The 25,411-nt window shown below is 43.9% G+C and overlaps 1 protein-coding gene across 1 annotated transcript; it reads right to left on the bottom strand.

Annotated features, from left to right (window-relative positions):
• Positions 1 to 1,257: 1,257 nt before the first annotated feature.
• LOC132483160 (G0/G1 switch protein 2-like) lies at positions 1,258 to 2,260 on the bottom strand. Its single transcript, XM_060088408.1, has 2 exons — positions 2,123 to 2,260; positions 1,258 to 1,963 (listed from the first exon to the last, which is right to left on the bottom strand). The coding sequence occupies exon 2, from the start codon at positions 1,929 to 1,931 to the stop codon at positions 1,620 to 1,622; it is 312 nt and encodes a 103-aa protein (XP_059944391.1). The 5' UTR covers positions 1,932 to 1,963; positions 2,123 to 2,260; the 3' UTR covers positions 1,258 to 1,619.
• Positions 2,261 to 25,411: the final 23,151 nt, after the last annotated feature.

The raw sequence follows: 25,411 nt of genomic DNA, 5'->3' as shown, positions 1-25,411 counted from the left end.
GAGATGCTGACAGCTGGACCAGAGGGTGGCTGCATGGGTGGAAGAATAATAGACATAATAGGAGAGGCACTTGGGAAGGAAAACTGAAGAATAAGATGGGGTGAATTCCTGAGAAGTTTTTTGGACAATTAAGGTGAGGTTATGTCACCTTAATATAGGGTCAAGTTTCCCATTTTGGAAACTGCGAGAACAGTGGTTCCACCGGTATTCTTCTTTTCCTTTAAATACGTGTCTTTTCCCTTGATTAATCTCACCCCATTCTGACTGCTCTCTTGTTTGGAGTGATAAGGATATCAGAGATGGCACTTGATCAGGGCCAGGAACACTGGGTAGGATTTGAGTTGGCAGAAATAAAATGGAACGGTGTGTGTGAGGGAAGAGGGTGGTGGTGGAGAGAGAGTCTGGTCAGAGGCGATGGCACGCACCTTGCTATGTTTGGCAAAAATGCATAGCCATGGATGGAGAGAGGGAAATGTCTGTACCTGGTTAGGGCAGGAGACGTATTAAAATCACTAGGGGAGTGGCATCAGGCCTATGCCCCTAACTACTTCTTTAAGAGCCATTGTTTAAAATTCCCTATGCTGAGCCCTATAGAGCCACTGGACTAGCTATTACCACAGAGCAAGTTCTGTCCCTGGAGGAAGATGACTCAGGACTGTGACAACCGGTCTTTCCCCCTCCTAACCTAGAACTTCTTACTGTGATTCAGTTTGTGAGGAGAAAGGCTTGGTAGAGCTAGATATACAATTAAATGTTCTTGGGAGATTGCCTTCCCTCTTTTCCTACCAGCTAGCTAGTTTCCTCCCTCCCTCCCTCCCTCCATCCCTCCTTCCCCCTCACTGTCCCCACCCCCCTCCACTAAAATACAGTTAGGAAGAAAGAGGTATCAACCATGAGATCCTCTGGTGCACAGGTGTGAGATGGCAAATAGGCTTTGTGCCCTAGAATTAATCAGTATCTCTCATTCACTTACTCTAGCTCAGAAGTTGAGTTATCTTCTGATCTTAAAATGCTGAGTCTGGTGGGACTTAGAAAAGTTTCTCTCTTGCCACTCCTAACACAAAGCAAAAACAAATCCTCAACAGACTTATAAGCATGTAACATCAATATGAGTCCAGAGCCCTGAAGCAAGTGTTGCCTGACCTTCAGGAAACTGCTCTCTCCACTGGGCTCACGTAAGACCCCCTCCGCCAAAATGCCCGCCCTCCCTGCTGCCCACCCCAGAAAACCGTGCCCCTCAGGAATCTGATGCTGAGATATAGTACAAAACGTTTTTTATTTCAAAATGCAAAATGGTGGTCACTGTAATAATAATAACAATAACAACAATAATAATATAAAAAGCATTTCTCCTCCGTTCACCCTAGTGCAAAATGCTGGATGCAGTCAGAGAGCTGGAAGGTTTTGGACATGTCATCCTTCTGCAGTGCTGCACAGCAGCAAAACTCAATCCCAAACGCCTTTTGGTGGATCCACGTGGTAGTTCAATTCTAAAGTCAGTAGTTTCTCGGAAGTCCAAACAGCACGAGACGCCCACTCGAGCCCAACCCTCGCGCTCTGCCTCACTCTCCTCTTCCTGTGTGTCTCTCTCCCGCTCCCTCCGCCGGCCCCCAGGGTTTCTACGAGGCGTGCAGCCGGTTGGTCGGGGCCCGGCAGCCCTGGACGGCCTCCAGCTGCTTGCTTTTCTCCTGCAGGGCCCGCGCCCGGAGGGCCTGTCGCTCCCGGGCGGCCTGCAGCTCGGCCACCGCTGCCTCCCGCTCCCGCAGGCGGCCGGCGGCCGTGAAGGGGCTGCACAAGGTCTCCATCAGGCCGAGCACGGCGCCGAAGAGCGCCAGCACGCCGCCCAGCACGTACAGCCTCACCAGCTTCCGGCTGGGCTTCTGCGCCATCAGCTCCTTGGCCAGAGGAATCAGCTCCTGGACCGTTTCCATCTCGACTCCGGGCTCTCGGGGGTGGGAGTGATCTGCGGGAGAAGCGGAGCAGAAAAAGGGGCTTTTAAGCCACCGAAAGACGGATGCATCTTCCCGAGCAGCCCTCACTCGGCTCTCTCGGGGTAGGCCTGCAGAGAGGGGAGCCCACCCTGGACCCCGCGCCCCGCCGCGCTCTTCCCCGCCGGGCTCACCTAGGGGCGTCGAGCGAGCAGCAGGCAGCGCAAGCCGGGTGGGCGATCACGGTGTGCGTGGGTACCGCGGCTCTGCGTTCTCCTCCTCCTCCTCCGCCTCCTCCTCCCCTTGCTCGGCAGCCGCGGGTATTCCGGATGGAGATTCCGCAACTGACACCTGGTCAGCGCCCCGGGGCCACTTATATGTTTTTCTCCGAGCCCCGCCTCCTGGGCTCCTTGGGCTGGGGCCCGTGCTGCACCGGCCAGAGAGCGGAGGGGGCGGGAAGAGGAGGGTGGGGGAGGAGTGGGGCAAGGACCCTGGGGGAGTCAGCCACGAGATGTGCACGTCGCGCCGGCCGTGTGAGCCCGGGGTGCGGGGGAGGGCGGTCCTGGGTGTACAAGGGTGAGGACCCAGAGCCCAGGGAGGTATGCACGTCCATTTCTGACCTCTTTCTTCTTCTTTTTTTTTTTTTTTGGCGATACGCGGGCCTCTCCCCCTCTCCTGTTGCGGAGCACAGGCTCCAGACGCGCAGGCTCAGCGGCTATGGCTCACGGGCCCAGCCGCTCCGCGGCATGTGGGATCCTCCCGGACCTGGGCACGAACCCGTGTCCCCTGCATCGGCAGGCGGACTCTCAACCACTGCGCCACCAGGGAAGCCCCTGACCTCTTTCCTAATCGTGTGGGTGGGTCACAGCTTCCCTCGTCCGGGGCAGCCTGGAAGGACCCCTTATAAGGACACCTGGGGTTCTACCTAACTGAAAAATTAGTTTTTATTCGGGAGGTTTGTCGTCTTCCCACACGTATAGGGATCCGAGGTAGAAGGCAAGGGGGAGGGATCCGGGTAATGATCAGAACGGGTCTCCAGGCTCTGCATAATGCAGTTTGTGCTTATACTGTTTATTTCTGGTCTGACTGGTTTTATTCATAGGTGCTTGCATTGCTAGGGTCACTTGATAGATAACTATTCACTGAGGGTGCCCTTTATGCACAGATGGGGGCGTGTGTGTGTGTGTGTGTGTGTGTGTGTGTGTGTGAGTGATGTCAGTCTCTGTGCCTGTAGGTGTTTGTATCTGTACTTTTGTGTATCAGGGAACTGCCATTAAATCCAAATTGTCCCCACTCCCACTTGAGAAGTGAAGTTGGGGTCTAGGGAGAGGTGAACATGGAGGGGGGGCCGTTGGTAAAAGTTTGTCTGCTGGTCTTTCCTCAATAATTATATGCCACTTCCCTGGATCTGGGGGGCAACACCACCGTACCAGCTCCACTTAGCATAGACACAGTTTAGGGGCAGAAGAGTGAGAGTAGGCAGCCTGGGTAAGAAGCGAAAGAGTAGAGAGTGCTCTAGGAAGCATGAGGAGGGTGGGGTTGATTTCAACTAGGATTAAACTTCATCACCTTTGTGGCGGGTGTTCTGGTTTAGCTTTGGTTATCCATACACCAGAGTTAGTTAGCAAGTAGGGGAAAGGAGAGACATTGGGCTAAAAGCACTTCAAGCAGAGAAAGGGAGAGGGCAAAGAGAGGAGGGGGAAATTGGACTGGCCAGAAAATTGCAAAAGTCAGTGATGCAATCTTGCAACAGCGAAGTCAGTCAGGCTGAGCCTTGCGGGGAGGGACCAGGAAACGGCTGTGGCAGGGCTCACGTATTTGGGTCCTTGGAAATTTTAACAGTAATCTTTCTTTGGGGTCTGAGGTAATTTCCTAGACAATTCAGTTTAAAAAGGCAACAATTATGCCTACCCTTCACCTTGGCTATTAGTAGTTCAGTTAATAGGATTTGTGTGTGCAGAGTGGGCAAGGATACCTAAAGAGCTTATTTGAAATTCTACATTTTAATATGTACACAAGCAGTCAAGGTGACAAAGGGCCAAATAGGGATGATTCCTGGAGGCTTGTGTCCCCTGCTTATTATTCTTTTCACCTCGTGAGGCAGGAAAATTCTGTAACAAGGGGGGATGAATATCAGTCTTGGCATTTTCTTTGAATCTTCCTTATAATTTTGGAGAAGCCTCTAATAACTGGCGGAAATGATCTGTGAGCAATCCCAAGATCTGTGTGAGTTTCAAATACTACGGCTTCTGAATGAGCGTATGCTGTACACCTTAATACCAGGGCTTTCACGTGGTTTCTGATCTGAAGGTGAGTCAGCCGTCTGGAGCTTTGGACCCAAAACTCCGAAATGGACTGTTCAGTGAGCATTTCTAGTGTTTCTGTAACTCAAAGACGCAAACTGCACGTCTCCCAACGTCAGCAGACTGTAATTTATCAGGGGTTCCCCTTTCTTGTGATTTGCTGTGGTACAGCACGTCACCATCTCAGATGGGTTCCCCTCTTTCCCTCTCTGATAATCCAACTTTGACCACCGCCCCCAGGCCCTACCAGCTTGCTGTCCAGGGCTGGGCAGAGAGGGTGGCCAGTGCCATGGATTGGGGTCACTGGTGGATTTGGTGTTCCTTGTTTAGGTGGTAGCTGGAGCTGAGTGTGAGATGGTGGGAATAGAAGGCTGAGGAATCCAGGGTCACCACATGCCTAGGAATTTCTGACACAGCTCCTCTGTCTGGGTGGGAAAGAGTACCCAGTTTCTAGGGTAGCAGTTTGGCTAGGGCTTGGGAAACTAAGCACGTGATATGACTGCGCTCTTCTCTCTTTAGAGATGTAAAGCCTTGTGTTGCATCATGCAGGTCAGACATAGGGTATAGCAGTCAAGTTCATACCAGTTGTAGGGTGACCAACCATCCCAGTTTGTCTAGGGCTGAGGGGTTTCTCCAAGATATGGGACTTACAGTGCCGAAACTGGAACCGTTCCGGGCAAACTGGAGCCTATGAGTCTATCCCAACGTTAATTCCTGCCATTTCTAGGAAGGCAGGATTGGTCAGTTTAAAATTTGTTTATTTTGCTTGCTAAATCCCTTTCTCCCAAACATTAAAACGTTCAGAACTGTCAGCAGAAGAAGCAATCACAAAGGGGCAACATATGGTCCAAGGAGTCAGTACGGAAGAGGGATAGAGCTATCCCAGCAACCGTGCTTAGGGGTTTGAAGGAACAGGGGACAGACATCTTTTGGATGGTTGGTTGTGTATAAGCCTCAATTATTAGTATTATTATTTTGTTACTAGCTTGCTGCCTATCAAAGTCACTGCCCAGGGCTTCCCTGGTGGCGCAGTGGTTGAGAGTCCGCCTTCCGATGCAGGGGACACAGGTTCATGTCCCGGTCCGGGAAGATCCCACATGCCGCAGAGCGACTGGGCCCATGAGCCATGGCCGCTGAGCCTGCGTGTCCAGAGCCTGTGCTCTGCAGCGGGAGAGGCCATAACGGTGAGAGGCCCGCGTACCAAAAAAAAAAAAGTAACTGCCCAATTCCTGAGGTTCCAGGAGGCTGGAGCATGGGGATCATCACAGGAGATATAGTAAAACTATTTGTGTATCTTATACTCCAATTTTTTCAGTCCTTGAGTTACTTACATTTCATGTCAATTAGTTTTGGAGAGAAGGTTCTTATCTCTGAAATATCAATGGATGATTTTAAACTCTACATGGCTAATGTTTATCTTCCTCTGATCTTGTACATTAGAGTTCTAGTATCCTGACATTTCTGTGTGGATATCCTGCTTTTAACACAAGCCTGCCACACTTGAAACAAGACTCCCCACTTTCTCTATACTCTTCCAAACTGAGTCACCTTCTCAATGTTCTTATTTCTAGTGGTGGCATCTCCATTTTGCCTGTTCTCTGGGTTTGAAATATTGTGACATTTTCTTTTAGAGGTCTTCCCTGACCTCTTTATCACACCATTCCCTGCCCAATGCCCTGCTTTATTTTCCTTCATAGCACTTCGTACCTGGCTTTACATTGATGTAATTATTGGTTTGCTTTTGTGTTGTCTTCCACACCCACCTGAGGCTAACCTTTATGAGGGCCAGAGCTTTGTTTTATTCTTCACTGCATCCCCAGGACCCAGTATAATCCTTGGCACATAGCAGGTCCTTAATAGGTAACTATGGGATTAATGAATGTCTTCCTCGTTGGACTGGCAGGAGATAGACTATGTTTATTAAGTTTGCATGCAGTCAGATTTTTAGTGTATACCCAAGAAGCATTCAGGATTTATTTGTTTTTGTTTTTGTTTTTTTTTGACAGTTTTTTTGTTGTTGTTGTTTTTGCCTTTAGTCCGTTTATCTCTAATCCATCTCAAACACTACCACCAAATAAATCTTCCTCAAATTAAATTTTTATTCTTAATTGCCTTTTTCAAAGCCCGGATGATTTCTCATTGCCCACGTGATGAACTTCTGGATTCTGCACGTTAAATTTACTTGATCAATATTCTTGGATCCAGGACCTGTATCATCTGATCTTCCCTACTCATCTAACTTCAGATCCCATTCTTCTCCAACAAGAATCCTTTGTTCCACAGATGGGTTTCATACAGCCCAAGAAACAGTTCCTTCTCATTGCTGCCGCGTCACCTTTGCTCCCCCTCTTCCTCCTACCCGAAAAGCTCTTCTCTTCTACTCTGTCTTCCTTCATGTGCTCCAAGAAGCCCCCACTGCCTGTGCCAGCACACTCTGCTCTTTCCTTTCTGTGAATTCCAGCTGCCTTTGTGGCTGGGACCGCACAGGTTGGCGCTGCATTATGTATTGTTTTATACAGCGCTCTCATTGTGTCCTGTCGCTTGCCCTGTCTCTGCAGAAGACCAGGTCTTTGTACCTTTCACGGTGCTAACGTCTAATCAGGGTCCAATCAATGCTAATGACATTGACCTAAAAGTCAGAACTGGTATAATGATTACAAAATGGTCAGTTAAGACTCTCTTGGGAGGTTATTTTAGGCACAGTGGCTTGTCCTTGGCTCAGGGCCTTGGGCTTGAAATTGCCCAAGACCTGGCAACTTGGCTCGATCCTCTCCACTCTGGCTCCCTCACCTTTTACTTCCATTCCCAACTTCATGTCTGACATTGCAGTGACTGGCTTACTCTTTGGAATCCCTCCTACCTGCCCCCGGGACCCCAGGGCCTTGACAAATCAATACCAAGGGAGAGACCCTTCACAGACATTTTGCTTTTGTCCCTCACAGCTTCTGGCCAAGCAGAGCCACTAGCTGCTGGAGCGGGCAGCGTGGGCTGGGAGCAGTGGCACCCTGATGCCCACATAGCACAAGCCCAGTACTGTCCGTCACAAGTTTGAATCAGTGCAAGGAACTTCCTTCAAACTCAAGTGCTAGCTGGACTTAAGAGTATGGGGCTCTGGAGTCAAACAGACTTGCGTTCCTTCAAGTCCTGGCTCCTCTTGTCAGGGTCTGACCTTGGATGAGTGACTTAACTTCTCTAGCCTCCATTTCCTCATCTGTAAAGTGAGGATGATGCTAACACCAACTAAGGGGTGTGGTGAATACTGAGCTAGGGCACTATGAAGGGCTTAGTGGTCTGGCACCAATGAAGCAGTTGGTTCAGTTATTATTTGGTTATGCTTCAGTTGTCTTTGCTTCCTGCTCCATGTCAGCAATTCCCGTGGTCCTTTATCCTAGCCCAAGACATTTGCATTCACTAGGTGGTATAGGCAGCAATAGGGTCCAGAGCCTTTGTTGAAGCCAGCTGTGTGTCTGATACTATGTCATGTATAGCTATAAAAAAAGCAGAATACAAAGTTCTCCTTGCCCTCAAGTAGCTCATAGTCAAGTAGAGGACACAAACATTAAATAAGTTATGACAATATATTGAATACTAGGATAAGCACAATCATAGAACTATATACCAGGTAAACAAATAGAATGAGAAATGTATTGATTCATTTTGGGGAGGAGGTGGTCAAAGAAGGCCTAAGAGTGGATGATGTCTGAGCAGCTTAGAGTATTAAAGGATGGATAGTGTTCGCTGATTCTGGGGGGGAAAGGAGGGGCTCAGGGTTGGGGATTCAGGAATGAGAGAGGGCTTCACATGAAAAGGGGAGGATGCATGAGAATACATTGCATGGTCCAAGAGAAGTTAGACAAGATTGGTGTTAGAACATAAAGGATGGGTTTGGGGAAATGGCAGGAAATGAGGAGGAAGTAGTATGTAGGAGGCAGGTAATGAACAATTCTGTAAATGATCACGACGTATGCCATGCCTAGGAATTGTTGACCACTCCCTTCTAGAAATACATTCTCCCTGGCTTCCATGATATCAGATTCTCTTAGTTTTCCTGCTGTCCTATTATGGACACTCCTTAGTTCTTTTTCTCACTCTTGCTTTTTATCTAACCTCTAAATGTCAGCATTTCTGAGGACTAAGTCCCGAAGCCTCTTTTCTTATTCTGCGTACTCTCTTTAGGTAATTTAGTTTACTCCCAAGCCTTCCATTACTGCCTCTATGTAGATGACATACAAATCTGAGCTCTAGACCTGTGTGTCTCCCTGCCTAGTCTACATTTCCATTTGGATATCTTGCAGGTATCAAACTTACCATGTCTAAAGCCAAATTCAATATTTCTACTCCATAAACTTGCACCATTATCTTTCTTAGTCTAAGCTTTGCTGTTTACCTAGTGTCTCAGATCCTAAGCCTGGGAGCCATCCTTTGCTCCTCTCTCTCTGTCACCTCTTATATGCAAACAGTTACCAAGACTTGTCATTCTACCTCTTAAGTATCTCTTGCTTTTATTTGCTTTCTATCCCCTCTGTCATCCTCCTAGTCAAAGCCCCTGCCCTCTCACCTGGACTATTACTGGTCTCACAGCTGATCTCTATGCTTTGGGTCTTGACCCACCCAATCCAATCCAGTCCAATCCAGTGCAATCTTAAAAAAAAAAAAAAAGCAAAACGTGTCACTCTTCTCCTTAAAACCCTTCAGTGGATCCCCACATTGCCCTTTGGATTATGTCCCAGATTCTTAGCATGGCTTGTAAGCTCACCCATGATCTTGTCCTTGTCTATTTTCCCAGTTTCATTATATATATATAATTTCCCTCAACCTTTGCTCTCTAGGTGCCAGCCACACTGTTGTCTTCTTTCACAACTTCAGATCCTTCCTCATGCTATTCTCAACCCTTGGAACACTTCCTTCATTTTTTCCTTTGACCTGGTGAACTCTTACTCATCCGTCAAGTATCACTATACTCCCACTTCCTTAGGGAGTCCTTCCCTACTGCTTAGACGAGGCTAGTTCTCTTTGCTACACACGTCCACACAGTCACCTCATTTTCCCTTTCATAATTATCATCTATCTCCATTGCAGAGCTGTAAACTCTATGAGGGAAGGAACTACCTCTGTCTTGTTCTCAGAACTAGCACAATGCATAGTTCCTTGAGGTGTTTAATCATAACTATCAATTTGTCTTATATTGAATTGGTTATTTTGCAGGCAATGGGAAACACTGATGAATTTTAGGCAGCAAGAGAGTTCAACAAGGCTGCCATTTTAAGTAGATAATTATGGCAGAGTGAAGAATACATGAGAATGGAGCAAGCTAGAGGCAGCCAGTGGGGTATCGTTAGAATAATTCAGGCAGGAAGTGGTGAGGGAGTGGACCAAGACAGAGCAGTGGGGACAGAGGGAAAGATCTGAGTCATAAATTATAGGTGAAACTGGCAGACTGTGGAAGAGAGAGGAGTTGGAGGTAACTCCCAGGCTTGGAGAAGAGAAGAGGAAAAACACATTTGGTGAGGAAGAGAATGAGTTCCATTTTGAATGTATTAAGTTTGGGCTGTTTATGGGACATACAGGCAATGATGGTCAGCAGAGAGTTGTATGTAAACCATGAATCTGGAGCTCTGGAGAGAGGGTAGGTGTGGAGTTGAAGATCTGAGAGGTTTCAGTGAGTTGAGGATGGATGAGATCTTGGGAATGGGAGAGATCACCCCATGAAAGGACAGAGAGAAGAGGGAAAGGTTGGAAGTCTGGAGATTGAGGAAACTTCGATGCTTGCATAAGGCTGGTAGTGAAGCAGAGCCATAGGTTTTATTTCCTAAATCAGCTTCCAGAATAGTTCAGTTCTAGGGGTATGTATCACAAAATCTGATTTTCTCCCTTCATATCCAGAATCTAGGTCAGAAGCCCTCTTGTGATAAAGTACTCTTTTCTTTCCTTTCTTCCTTCCTTTCTTTTTCTTTCTTTCTTTCTTGCTTTCTTTCCTTCTTTCTTTCTTTCTTTCTTTCTTCCTTCCTTCCTTCTCCCTTCATTTTTTCTTTCTTTTTTCTTTTTCTTTTTTTTAGTAAAGCCAATACTTTATTCATATTTCCTTAGTTTTTGCCTAATGTCATTTTTCTGTTCCAGGGTCCCATGAGAATATCACAATCCATTTAGTCATTATATGCCTTCAGGCTCCTCTAGACCGTGACAGTTCCTCAAACTTTCCTTGTTTCCATTGACCTTGACAGTGTTGAGAAAACTGGGCAGGTATTTTGTAGAATGTCCTTCAATTTGGGTTTGTCTGATGTTTTCCTCATGGCTAGACTGGGGTTATGGGTTTGGGGGAGGAAGATCACAAAGGTAAGGTAACATTCCCATCACAGCATATCAAGGGTACATGACATCAATGTGACTTATCACTGTTGACATTGACCTTCAGGCTCAGGTAGTGATTGTCAGGTTTCTCCAGTGTACTCATTAAAAGGAAGTCTCTGTGTATGGCTCACATTTCAGGGACAGAGAGTTATGTTCCACCTCCTGGAGGGGAGAGTATCTACATTATTTGGGATTCTTCTGTCAGGTTTGTCTATTCTCCCCCTCTTAAAAGGACTCTTTTCTAGTGTGGTAGGCAGAATTCTAAGATGGCCCAAAGATTCCTGCCCCTGGTGAACAAGCCCTGTAAAATTCCCAGGACCTGTGAATATGATTGGATAGTCACTCCCATGATTAGGTTATGTTACATGGCACAGCTAATTTTAAGAAAGGGAGATTATCCAGATGAACCTGATCTATTATGTGAGCCCTTAAAAGGAATTGGGCTTTTCCTGAAGAAGAAATTCAAAGTGTGAGAGGCATTCAAAGTGAGGGAGAATCTCCCTTGTTAACTTTGAAGATGGAGGAGGCAACGTGGCAAGAAATGTGGGTGGCCTCCCAGAGTGGCTCCCAGCTAACAACCAGTGAGAAAATGGGATGTCTGTCCTACAACCATAATGAACTGAATTATCCTGCAACTACGTCAACTTGAAAGAAGACCCTGAGCTCCAGATGAGAATGTAGCCCCCTGGATATTAGCCTTGGGAGACCCTGAGCTGCTGTGCCCAGACTTCTGACTTACAGAAGTGAAAGCTTATAATTGAATGTTGTTTTAAGCTACTAAGTTTGTGGTAATTTGCTATGCAATAATAGACAACTAATACCAGCAGTATGCTAGGAGCTCCTGCTGGGATGCCAGGAGAAAACCCAGTCAAAACTTGATGAGGATTGGGGAAGACTCCCCGGGATGAGGAGAATCTGGCTTTGATTCTATGGTCCATCCTCATAAGCACTTCTTTGAAGACACCTTGTCCTTCCTTGTCCTCTCTGTTTCTTTCATGTTTACCCAGAAAGACTTAACTGTGGTAGAGTCAGCCATCTGCTCTATAGCAATCTACACCCAAGAAATTGGAGAAATTTGTCAAACTAGGCTGACTGCTCATTTTCTATAAATTTAAGATCACAAATCTCAAATGAGCAGTTAGCTATAACTTATGTTTTCCCAGTCAGTTATTTTTATTATTCTCTAAAAAGACTTTTCCACACTTTCTCCCCACCTCTTAAACAGGGTATATCCTCTTCTTCCCTGATACCTCCTGCCCTGGTAAGATAGAAGGAATCAGCCAGGAGCTACTTCATTTTTCAACCACCAAATCTATCTGCATCAGTACCCACACTCTCTACCTTCCGTCACGTTACTAGGGAGGAAGCATCCTCCATTCTTTCTATATAGAGGTGCCCCTACATCTCATCCTGACTCAACTATTTAAGGTCTTGGGAATCTACACAAAACTTAGGTTGCTTTGGGTTGCAAGTAAGAATCTAATTCAAAATGATTTAACAATAAGACAAGTATATTATTTCACAAGACAGGGTTTCCAGGATTAATTCAGTAGTGTAACATTATTAAAAAAAAAACCTGGTTCTTTCCATCTTTCTAGTCTATTATCTTCAGCATCTTGTGGAGATTGGCACAGTCTGGCTCACATGATGTTTCTAAGATAGCTGCCACTGTTCTAGGCATTGCTTTCAATATGATAACATCTGGTGAAAGGAGAGAGACTTTTTTTTTTTTCTTTTATCAGCAAAGAAACCTTTCCTAGAATCTTCCTAGAGACTTCCTTTCATTGGCCAGAACTGCATTAAATGCCCATCCCTAAGACTACTTATGAAGGAAAGGATAACCTTCATGAACTTGGACCGGTGGTTCTCAAAGATTCTTCCTGGGACCAGAGCAGTAACATTACCTGAGAATTTGTGAGAAAAGCAGATTCTTGAGCCCTACTCCAAACCTACTGAATCAGAAATTCTGGATGCAGGACTAGCTGTGTTTTTAAAAGTCCTGTAGGTCATTCTGACACATGCTAAAGTTTGAGAACCATTGGCTAAGGCTAATCTTTGAACTGGGGAAAGGACAACAGCCCTGAAGACTTGAAAAACACTGGGGATCTTTAAGCAAGGAGGAAGGAGGGTAGGGATTTTGGATAGGAAGTCAACTTCCTGCCAGATCCTTCCTCTTTCCTGAATAATCATTTTCTCCTTTATTATAGTATCCCTCAGCATACAAACATACTCTAATATCTGTGTCTTAAAAAACCTAGTCCATGACCCCAAATCACTATCCCGCTGCTGCCAGCATTCTTTGGTCCTCTTCATAACTGAAACTGTTTATTAACAGTTGTCTACAATCACTGTATTTATTTCTTCATCAACCATTCATTCTTTTACCCACTCCCATCTGGCTCCCATTAGCACTACCCCAACAAAACCCAATGGGATGCTTATTAAATGAACTGAATTTTAGTATTCAACAGATAGAACCATTTCTTCCTTCTAGAAACACTTTTTTTTCTTTTTGCTTCAGGGACACTGCACTCTCTTGTTTTTCATCGTATTGCATTATTTTATTCTTCTTAGCTCTTCTTCATTACACCTTTCTCCTCTATCAATCAGTGGTTCTCAGCCTTGAATGTCCATTAGAATAACTGGGGAGCTTTTAAAATTTCTGAAGACCAGGCTGCACACTAGACCAATTAAATCAGAAATCTCTCCAAGCAGGACCCAGGCATTAGTAATATTTAAAGCTCTAAAGGTGATTCCAATGTTCAGCCAAGATTGAGAATCACTGCCCTTAATATTGGGGTACCCTAGGGCCCTACCAACATTATTTTCTTAGATCAGTGGTTCTCAGCTCTGGCTCCACTTCAGAATCATCCTGGGAACTTTTAAAAACTACCATTGCCTGGGAGTTCCCCAAGATGAATTGATTCTGAATTCCTGGGGTGATTCTAATGTGTAGCCAGAATTGTGAACCACTTCATAGATGATTTCCTATAGTTCCATGGATTGAGACTCAGTACTTTCCTATAGAACTTTCTGCAATGATGGAAATGTTCTGTATCTGCTCTGTCCAAGACGGTAGCCACTAGCTTCTTGTGGCTGTTGAGCACTTGAAATGTGACTAAAGTGTCTAATAAACTTAATGTTTAATTTTATTTTAATTAATCTAAATTTAAATCAAATAACCTTATAAGTGTGGCTACTGTCTAGCATATTGGACAGCACAGCACTATATGTTAATGACTCTGAAATTTATTCCTCTCCTGAGCTCCAGGATTACATATTAAGCTGTCTAATAGGTATCTCTTCTTGGATATCTAATAGAGTGTCTTTAACTTAATACATAAAACTGAAATTCCTGATTTTCTTCTTCAAAATTTGTTCCTCTCCTAGTCTTCCCAATCTTGGTAAAATGTTACCACTTCAATTGCTAAAGTCCCGAACATGGAAACCATCCTTTATTCCCTTCTTTTTTTTTTTTTTTTTTTTTTTTTTTTTGTGGTACATGGGCCTCTCACTGCTGCGGCCCCTCCCGTTGCGGAGCGCAGCCTCCGGACGTGCAGGCTCAGCGGCCATAGCTCACGGGCCCAGCCGCTCCGCAGCATGTGGGATCCTCCCAGACCGGGGCACGAACCCGTGTCCCCTGCATCGGCAGGCGGACTCCCAACCACTGCGCCACCAGGGAAGCCCGCTATTCCCTTCTTTTCCTCATCTTTGTCAGCCAATTTTCAGCAAGTCCCGTTTGTTCTACTTCCAAATATATAATTTGACTCTGTCTTTTCACCTCCAGTGCCTCCAACCTGGGCCAAGCTGCCATTATCGCTCACATAGAGCAGCCAAAGCTAGAAGTCATTGCATCCTTAATACATGCTTTCTAAGACCGTTGTATGTATTAGCTTGTTAATCCTACAAATAACTCTACAGAATAGTTAAACTACTGTCCCCATTTTGCTTAAATAATGTGCTTTGGATCACACAGCTAGTCAGTGGCAGAAATGGGATTCAAAACTAGATTGTCTGATTCTAGGGTCCATATTCTTCACCATTCACTTTTCTGTCTCTCTGACTGTCTATAAGGCCCCATGTCAGTGGTTCTTCATCCTGGCTGCAAGTTGGAATCATCCAAGGAACTTTAAAAAATACCAGTTTCACAACCCCACCTCAGACCAGTTAATTCTCTTGGGGTCAGACCTGGGCATCAGAAATTTAAAAAAAAAAAAAATCAGGGAATCCTCCTACATAACCAGTGTTTAAAACTACTCCCTGTCTGAGACCAGGCCCCTGCCCACATGTCCCACCCATTTCAGCTCCTACCTCAATCATACTGTTCCTGTCCCTTCTTCCTACCTGTAGAAGAAGCTAAGCTCTTTCCTGCCACAGGACTTTTGCACTTGCTCATTCTTTGCCTGGAACACCCTTTTCAGGTATTTCCTAGGACTTGAGTAAGACTGCAGAGGTTCTAATCCCTGAAAAGATTGAATGCTCTAGATCATAAAGATGAGAGCAGAAATAAATGAAGTAGAAATGAAGAAAACAATAACAAAGATCAATAAAACTAAAAGCTGATCCCTTGAGAAGATAAACAAAATTGACAAACCTTTAGCCAGACTCATCAAGAAAAAAAAAGGGAGAGGACTCAAATCAGTAAAATTAGAAATTAGAACAGAGAAGTTACAACTGACATCATAAAAATACAAAGGATCATAAGAGACTACTACAAGCAACTATATGCCAATAAAATGGACAACCTGGATGAAATGGAAAAATTCTTAGAAAAGTACAACCTTCCAAGACTGAACCAAGAAGACATAGAAAATATGAACAGACCACTCACAAGTAATGAAATTGAAACTGTGATTAAAAATCTTCCAACAAACAAAGGTCCATTACCAGATGGTTTCATAGGTGAATTCTATCAAACATTTAGAGAAGAGCAAACATCTTCTCAAACTCTTCCAAAAAATTGCAGAGGGTGGAACACTCCCAGACTCATTCTACGAGGCTACCATCACCCTGATACCAAAACCAGACAAAGATATCACAAAAAAAGAAAATTACAGGCCAATATCACTGATGAACATAGATGCAAAAATCCTCAACAAAATACTAGCAAACGGAATCCAACAACACATTAAAAGGATCATACACCATGATCAAGTGGGATTTATTCCAGGGATGCAAGGATTCTTCAATATATGCAAACCAATCAAAATGATACACCATACTAATAAATTAAAGAATAAAAACCATCTGATATCTCAGTAGATGCAGAAAAAGCTTTTGACAAAATTCAACACCGATTTATGATATCAACTCTCCAGAAAGTGGGCATAGAGGGAACTTACCTCAGCATAGTAAAGGCCATATATGATGAACCCACAGCACACATTATTCTCAGTGGTGAAAAACTGAAAGTATTTCCTCTAAGATCAGGAACAAGACAAGGGTGTCCACTCTTGCACTCTTATTCAACATAGTTTTGGAAGTCCTAGCCATGGCAATTAGAGAAGAAAAAGTAATAAAAGGAATCCAAATTGGAAAAGAAGAAGTAAAACTGTCACTGTTTGCAGATGACATGATACTATACATAGAGAATCCTAAAGATGCCACCAGAAAACTACTAGAGCTAATAAATGAATTTGGTAAAGTTACAGGATACAAAATTAATACACAGAAATCTCTTGCATTCCTATATATTAATAAAGAAAGGGCAGAAAGAGAAATTAAGGAAAAAAATCCCACTTACCATTGCAACAAAAAGAATAAAATACCTAGGCATAAACCTATCTAAGGAGGCAAAAGACTTGTACTCAGAAAACTATAAAGCACTGATGAAAGAAATCGAAGATGACATAAACAGATGGAGAGATGTACCATGTTCTTGGATTGGAAGAATCAATATTGTGAAAATGACTCTACTACCCAAAGCAATCTACAGATTCAGTGCAATCCCTATCAAACTACCAATGGCATTTTGCACAGAATTAGAACAAAATTTTTACAATTTGTGTGGAAACACAAAAGACCCCGAATAGCCAAAGCAATCTTGAGAAAGAAAAAAGGAGCTGGAGGAATCAGGCTCCCTGACTTCAGACTATACTACAAAGTGACAGTAATCAAGACAGTATGGTACTGGCACAAAAAAACCAGAATTATAGATCAGTGGAATAGGATAGAAAGCTCAGAGATAAACCCACCCACCTATGGTCACCAAATCTATGACAAAGGAGGCAAAAATATACAATGGAGAAAAGACAGCCTCTTCAATAAGTGATGCTGGGAAAACTGGACAGCTACATGTAAAAGAATGAAATTAGAACACTCCCTAATACCATACACAAAAGTAAACTCAAAATGGATTAAAGACCTAAATGTAAGACCAGACACTATAAAACTCTCAGAGGAAGACATAGGAAGAACACTCTCTGACATAAATCACAGCAAGATCTTTTTTGACCCACCTCCTAGAGTAATGGAAACAAAAACAAAAATAAACAAATGGGACCTAATTAAACTTAACAGCTTTTGCACAGCAAAGGAGACCATAAGACAAAAAGACAACCCTCAGAATGGGAGAAAATATTTGCAAATGAAGCAACTGACAAAGGATTAAACTCCAAAATATACAAGCAGCTCATACAGCTCAATATCAGAAAAAATAAACAACCCAATCCAAAAATGGGCAGAAGACCTAAATAGACATTTCTCCAAAGAAGACATACAGATAGCCAACAAACACATAAAAAGATGCTCAATATCACTAATTATTAGAGAAATGCAAAGCAAAACTATAATGAGGTACCACCTCACACTGGTCAGAATGGCCATCATCAAAAAATCCACAAACAATAAATGCTGGAGAGGGTGTGGAGAAAATGTCTTGCACTCTAGGTGGGAATGTAAATTGAACAGCCACTATGGAGAACAGTATGGAGTTTCCTTAAAAAGCTAAAAATAGAACTACCATATGACCCAGCAATCCCATTACTGGGCATATACCCAGAGAAAACCATAATTCAAAAAATCACATGCACTTCAATGTTCATAGCAGCATTATTTACAATAGCCAGGACATGGAAGCAACCTAAATGTCTATCGACAGAGGAATGGATAAAGAAGATGTGGTATATATATACAATGGAATATTACTCAGCCATAAAGAGGAATGAAATTGGATCATTTTTAGAGACGTGGATGGACCTAGAGAGTGTCATACAGAGTGAAGTAAGTTGGAAAGAAAGAAGCAAATATCATATGATAACGCGTATATGTGGAATCTAGAAAAATGGTATAGATGATCTTAGTTGCAAAGCAGAAATAGAGACACAGACATAGAGAACAAATGTATGGATACCAAGGGGGAAAGGGGTGGGGTGGGAGAATTTGGGAGACTGGGATTGACACATATACATTGTTGATACTATGTATAAAATGGACCACTGATGGGAACATGCTGTATAGCACAGGGAACTCACCTAGTACCCTGTGGTAACCTAAATGGGAGGGAAGTCCAGAAGGAAGGGGATATCTGTATGTGTATGGCTGATTCATTTTATTGTGCAATGGAGGCTAACACTACCTTATAAAGCAACCATACTCAATAAAAGTTAATTAAAAAAAGATTGAATGCTCTAATCTGCCCTAGTAAATCAAAATAAAAACGGTATTAAACTTTAAAATATGTGTAAGGGGGACATACAGCATTCTATTTCTGCCCAAGGTGTCTATTGCCATGTATTTATTATTTTTTTTTTTTTTGCGGTACGCGGGCCTCTCACTATTGTGGCCTCTCCTGTTGCGGAGCACAGGCTCCGGACGCGCAGGCTCAGTGGCCATGGCTCACGGGCCTAGCCGCTCCGCGGCATGTGGGATTTGCCCAGACTGGGGCATGAACCCGTGTCCCCTGCATCGGCAGGCGGACTCTCAACCACTGCGCCACCAGGGAAGCCCTGCCATATCTTTTAAAATATATTAGATATAAAATTTTTCAGAATAAATTTTGTTGCCTCTCCTTTGCTGGTGCCTTAAATACATGTTTAGGCTGCCTTGTAATGTTCAGCCCTAAATCTCTCAGGCTCATCACAAGGGTCACCTCCTCAGAGAGAATTCTCTTACCCATCCTTTCTAAAGTGGTACTCCCAACATCCTGAGACCCCCATCTATCATGTCATCCTGGTTTTTAAAAATATTTCATAAAAATCATTGAAAGCTGTAATTGTCAGTGTTAGTTTCTAGCTTACTTCTTTATTGTTTGTCTCCTCCATAAAGGCAGGGTCTATCTAGTCTGTTTCGTTTGCTGTTGTATATTTTTGTCCTAACCTAGCACAATGCCTGGTATAAAATATATGTTCAGTAATTATTTCTGAAATGAAAGGATGACTGAATGCAGGCTGATGTATGGCAAGTAGCAGTGAGTAGATTAATTGTAAGGTAGATGGGCCAGCTTGGGTTGTTACCCTGTAAATGGCTATCTTCATGGGGTGAGATGGGAGAAGTGAGTTCACAGAAAGGGAGTTCTCCCGACTGGTTGCTCCCCAGGAGGGAGGACCCTGGTTCCAGCAACCTGGGGAAGGCTTAGAGCTAAGGAGGGAGATGGCAGCAGGAACAGGCTATGATGCTGGACGGATTCTGGAGACAGCGGAAGCTAGTATTTATTGTTAGGCTGTAATTTCCCTGTGTCACCTTCAAACTTTCAGTAAGATTTCTCAAGCTCAGCAGTTATGTCTTTTGTTCTTAGGAGAATGGAGAAAGGATCATACATTTGTGTTTGGGGCCAAAATAGGCTGGAGAGATCAGGGGCAGCATGGAGAAATGGTAAAAAGGAAGCTAGGATTGTTTGAGGACAAGCAGCTACTGGAATGAATTTGCATTATCTGTTAGCATCTCCTTAGAATTCTCAGAATTAGGGTTATTCACATAATAGAGGAAAGAGTGACTTGGATGGCTAAAGAAGTTGAGGTCATTCTGGTTGCATAATTAATGAATTCTTTGGCAATTATGTGTTTAATGTCTGTGTTCCATTAGACAGTAGTCCCCCCTCTGGACAGGGATGTGTCTGACTTATTTACTACTGGGTCAGTGGATGCCTGGCATTGGGTGGGTGCTCAGTAAGTATTTATTTTGTGAATGAATGGTTCGGGATGTTTTTGAGTTTCTTGGTCAGAAGTCAGAAGGGTTTGCTGAGATGTGAGGAGAAACTGGAAGAAAAGCCCAGGCTCTGAGGATGAGGACCGGGCAGAAGCTGTGGGTGGAGGGGTGTCCATGTGCAGGCTGATTTGCTGAGAGGATTCAGACCTAATCTTGGGCCTCAAGGACAACTGGAGGGAGAACAGGTCCTATCAGAGGCCCAGGCAGAAAGGCCAGAAAAGCAGCAGACCAGATACACAGAGGGGTGTAAATGAGAGAAGCCCCTCTCAGTGCTCGTGCCAGCTCCTGGGACACTGCTGATGCCCAATGAATGGACTTAGACAAGCAGATACACCTAGACCCATTTGGCTGTGGGACAGGGTTCTTAGTGTACCAGGCTTGGCCCTCATTGGCCAAGGGTTGGGATGGGCCTGAAACTCCCAGCAGGACACATTTTCATTGGCAGCACAAGGACAGGCAAGGACCGACAGACCTTTTGCTACACGTCTCCCGATTATCTGGGAGTGACCAAGAATCCTTGAGTCATGTTTAGGAATTCTTGCTTCCCAAGACTCTCTCTCCATTTGTGCCCTCCTCTCCCCTGGACCCACATTTACCCCTTTCCTCACCTCTCAGGCTTCTAAAAGCTGGAGCTTGAACATCTTGAGGACCTGGATCTGTGACCGACCTCAGAAGTATTTCAGTTCCAAACACCAGAAGTACAGCCAGTTTGATTCCTGGCCTTTCTGTCCCCAAGTACCAGCCATTGTGGATGGGACTGGGAGCACAGCCTTGGAAGTCTGCTCATCAGTGGATCAACTCACCATGAATTTTCTCAGGTTCTAATTCTTAAGGGAAATAACAGGTATTTCTTTTTCTGGATGATTTTTTGTCTATGTTGTCTTGAGAGGGAGTTATAGGTATCAACTCATGGTTGTATAGTATCAACTCATGGCATCATATTCTTTGAACACTTTTTGGTAGATTTCTCCTTGCCCCAAGGATTCATACTAATAAATCAATATGTGTTTATTGAGCACTTAACTATGTGCAGACAGTGGGTGATGCACTCATTAGCAGATAAAAAGCGTGGCCAAGGGTTGCCCCTGTCCTCAAGGAGTTTTCAGTCCAGGTTTGGGAGCAAATCACAAAATAACTAAATGTTGAATAACTGTAGGTATGTAAATTTGAGGTAGAAGGGATCTACAAGACAGAACAGAACTGGTTGCTACTTGAATTGTATCGGTAAGGTCTGCTGATGGAGTTTGGGAAGAATTTACAGAAAATAACAGAGAAGCCATCACCTATCCAGGAATATGATCTGAGTCTTGGATTTAGCATTTGGCCAAGTACACAAGGGTGGAAAGGGCGGTGTAGACAGTCAGATCCAGATGAATGAAGCCTAAGTGTGGTCAAGGGATTAGAGCAAGTGTGACAGGATCAGAGCACTTGTGGGAAGCGGGGCTGTGTGAATTAGGGCCAAAAAGACAGCTTTTTTTTCAGCAGGACTCCAAGAGCCTGGCTGTGGACTCTGGACTTTAACCTGGAGATGATGGAGAGTGTATAGGTCAAAGTACTTGTCAAATCCAACTTTGTAAATGGAGTGCTAAGCCAAAATTTACAAGACGAAATGCAATAGGAAAAAGTGCAAAGGCATGTGTGTCCTTCTGTGTGTGTGCATTTGTGAGTACATGCATGTCAAGAATAGCACAAATTCAGGACGCCACTGACCTATTTTAATGGCATTTGACTTGAAAAAGATAGAGGTATTAATGTATCTATAAACTCAATATGAGTCCTTGATGTGATCTGGCTGGCAAAAGCCTCCTGCACATCAGGCTGCAGCAGTAGGAGCAGAGTCATACTCTTTTCTTCCCCCAAGTCCTCGAAGAGGACTACTTTGCTGAGGTGAGCCAATATCCATACAGGAGCTTCCTGAGCTCTTTCCTGTGAGCGAGTTTTATTCTCATGTGCTATTTCCACCCAGGTTTTTCTTGGGCTCAGGGCCAACTTCACTTTCTCAGATCACTGTGCATCTGCACTCAAAGTTTACTGAGCCACTTGAGATGACACCTTCGAAAGTTGTCAGGGTGAAAAAGTATTGATGTACAAGCAGATGACCAAGTATTTGTCTGGGACTGAAGAGTGTCCTGGGAAGTGGAACTTTCAGGGTTTAAAACGAGAAGAGCCCCAGTGAACTAGGCTGGTTGGTCACCTTGCAACATACCAGAATCTCCTCCTTGAAGATTTGCTCTCACCACCAGTGGTTTTTCTCTTAAAGACTGGAGTGGTGTATATGTCTCATAGATATTTACCCTCTGGGTACAACCTGCAGAGATCTCACTGTGTTTAAGGTTTTCCATGAGGCAATCTTGTGATGCTTTAGGCTTTGCAAATCTAAAACATTCACTATGGGCATTTTTCCTACCAGCATCCTTGAGCAGTCTTATTCTACACGTTATCCTATCAAAATTTTTTTTAATGAAAAACAAATTCTCTCAATTTTGAGAGGCCAATTGTTGTAGTGGAAAGAGCATGGATTTTAGAAGCTTAAAGATATGCTGTTGGATTCTGGTTTCACCATATACTAGTTGTGGTGGACAATGCTATGTGTTCACAAAGTCCTACTTCATTTTCCTCTTTTGGGCATATGGGAAGGTCACTTAGGAGCCCTCTGAGTAGATCTGCCCAGTAGGTTGTAAGCAGCATGACTGTGAACCCTGGAGTAACTGGGGAGAGTTCCTCCGTGCCCCTATAACCTTGCTGTCAAGGCCACTAAGACCATGTGTCCTGGCTGGTGCAGATGCAGGATGGCGGAAGTCCCTGAGTGACTGGGTGGAACAGAAGACCTCTTCCCTCACCATTGTTCTGCATCGTACTCTGTGCAAGCAACAAATAAACATTTGTCTGTTGTGTTAAGCTGCTGAGATTTTGCAGTTAGTTTATTACTGCAGCATAGCCTAGCCTAACTTGACTAAAACGCTAGTTCTGTGTCTTCATCACTTCAGGCTGCTCTAACAAAATACCATGGTTGGGTGGCTTAAGCAACAAGACATTCATTTTCACAGCTCTGAAGGCTAGAATTCCAAGATCAAGGTGCCAGTAGTTTGGGTTCCTGGTGAGAACTGGCTTCCTGGTTTGCAGATCACTGCCTTCTGGCTGCGTTCTCACATGGTGGAGACAGAGTCCTGGTGTCTCTTCCTCTTCTTATAAGGGCACTAATTCCATTATGAGGGTTCTACCTACGTGACCTCATCTAAACCTGATTATCTCCCAAGGCCCCCACCTCCTAAGACCATCACATTAGGTGTTAGAGCTTCAACACATGAATTTCTGGGGGTCCATATTCAGTCAATAACACTCAGAAACCTTGAACAAGTTATCAAATAATGCTGAGGCTGCAAAAAAGTTATAATAATAAGTCCTTTCAAAGAGCCACCTTAAAGGGCTGCTGTGATGCTTAAATGAGATATTGTAGATGTGGTGTTTAGAGTGATGCCTTACTTTCTTACACATTTACCGAGGAACTGTGTTAAGTGCTTTCTTGACATAAATCTAACAGCCCCAATAAGCAATACTTCTTAAGAAGGGGAAACCACACCTTACAAAATCTACAATGATGTAGAAAACTTGTAGAACTCTGGGGCAGTCTGTGGGTTTAGTGGACAGGTTCAGGGCAAAGGAGGGAGCAAAGAGAGGAATGATTAATCACTTGTAGGTGGACAAAAATCACTCTCCTCCTCCTGAAACTTTTTGCTTTATTTGTATTGATTATTCTAGTAAAATATCCTCATTGTGGAAGATGAGAGCACACAGAGGAATATAAAGAGTTGGGAAATGTAACATTTTGGATATTCTCTCCCTGTCCTCTCTCTGAGTATTATTTTTTCTTTTTTTTAAAAATTGAAATATAATTGATTTACAATATTGTGTTAGTTTCTGGCGTACAGCGAAGTGTATATACATATATATATACATACCTATATATATATACATATACATTTATAATCTTTTTTTGACTCTTTTCTATTATAGTTTATTACAAGATATTGAATATAGTTCCCTGTGCTATTAAGTAAATCCTTGTTGTTTTTCTATTTTATATATAGTAGTGTGCATCTGTTAATCCCATACTCCCAAATTATCCCTCCCCCTTCCTTCCCCTTTGGTAACCATAAGTTTGTTTTTTATGTCTGTGAGTCTGTTTCTGTTTGGTAAATAAATTCATTTGTACTATTTTTTAGATTCCACATATGAGTGATATCATATAATATTTGTCTTTCTCTGTCTGACTTACTTCACTTAGTATGATAATCTCCGAGTCCATCCACATTGCTGCACATGGCAATATTTCATTCTTTTTTTATGGCTGAGTAATATTCCATTGTATATACATATGACATCTTCTTTATCCATTCATCTCTGGATGGACACGAGTATTATTTTGTCTTTAGAGTTAAGTAGATTTTGTGCATGTTTGTTTCCTTATTTTTTCCCCCCAGAAAACCATATCTCGTAAACATTTGCCCAGGCTATTAAAACCTCTTTATCAGTATTTTAGATCAGAAGAGGGTCAATTTTGAATGACGTTTTAAAGGGAAGGAATTAGATTAGATAAGGTCTCATCACCCTTGTCTGATAGAATATAGACCACAATATAATCCGTGTAAGCAGAAGCCCCTGGGAAAGAAAGTGCCTTTTCTCTATAGCCCTCAGACTTGCTGGGCAATTGCCCCGAGGTAAGTAACAAACTGCTGTCCAGACCAGCTTTGACTCCTCTCTTTATCAGGGGTTGGACTCTTGGTTTTGTTAACTCTTGGAGGCCAGGAAGCAATACGTCTGTCACGCTTCCGCTTGCTCCTCTGCCCTCTGCCCTCTGTAAACACCCCACACCCTGTCTTTCCCTGTCCAGGTAGGCCGGAAGCACCACGCTGCTCTCAAGGAGCTTAGCTAGTCTGGCCCGCCGAGTGCCCCCTCTTCCCTTCTCATCCAGATCACTGCTCTTCAGGAATTTGCAGCCCTAAGGAACTGATTGGAATGTGGGACCTGGGGCCTCCCTGGGGGAGATGGAGGGGGGCAGCCCAGGTTGGCCCACTGCCTGGTAAGTGAGTTGTGAGACATCTGGATGGAATGGCATTTGCTTTCTGTTAAGCACAGCTGCAAAGACTGCTGCTCATACCCCAACACCTGTGTGTGTGACGCACACGTGGTGACAGACATTTCACAGAGCACGTTTCTATCCAGGTACTCTGCTGAGAGTTATATATGCATTGTCTCCTTTGATCTTTACACGGATCCATGAGGTAGACTGTTATTACTCCCATTGGAGTAGTAGCAAAGCAAGTAGCTTTGGCTGTGCTAAGTCATGTGGCTGCTGAGTACAGAACCAAGACTTGCACCTTCATCTCCCTCACTCTAAAGTCTAGGCTTTGAACTGCTGTCCTAACCCCGCGCCCCCCCCCACCCCGGAGAACAGAGCATCCTAAAGCTGGAGGGGGCTTCAGGGGAGGTTTAAAAGCATTTTCAATGTCCCTGTCTTTCTGCCATCCAATTAAATCTCTGGCTGGGGCCTGGCCTAAGATATTGTAAGTTGTGCAAGTAATTCTGAGGGCAGCTTGGGTTGAGAACCAGTAAAATCCAACACCTTTATTTTTTATTTATTTATTTATTTTTTTTGTGGTACGCGGGCCTCTCACTGTTGTGGCCTCT

The sequence above is a fragment of the Mesoplodon densirostris genome, chromosome 2, assembly GCF_025265405.1.
Source record: "Mesoplodon densirostris isolate mMesDen1 chromosome 2, mMesDen1 primary haplotype, whole genome shotgun sequence".
NCBI lineage: Eukaryota > Metazoa > Chordata > Mammalia > Artiodactyla > Ziphiidae > Mesoplodon > Mesoplodon densirostris.
This window is presented reverse-complemented; position numbering and strand designations above follow the sequence as displayed.

Coding starts and splice junctions, on each gene's coding strand:
- LOC132483160 (XM_060088408.1), bottom strand. CDS start 1,931: ATGGAAACGGTCCAGGAGCTGATTCCTCTGGCCAAGGAGCTGATGGCG.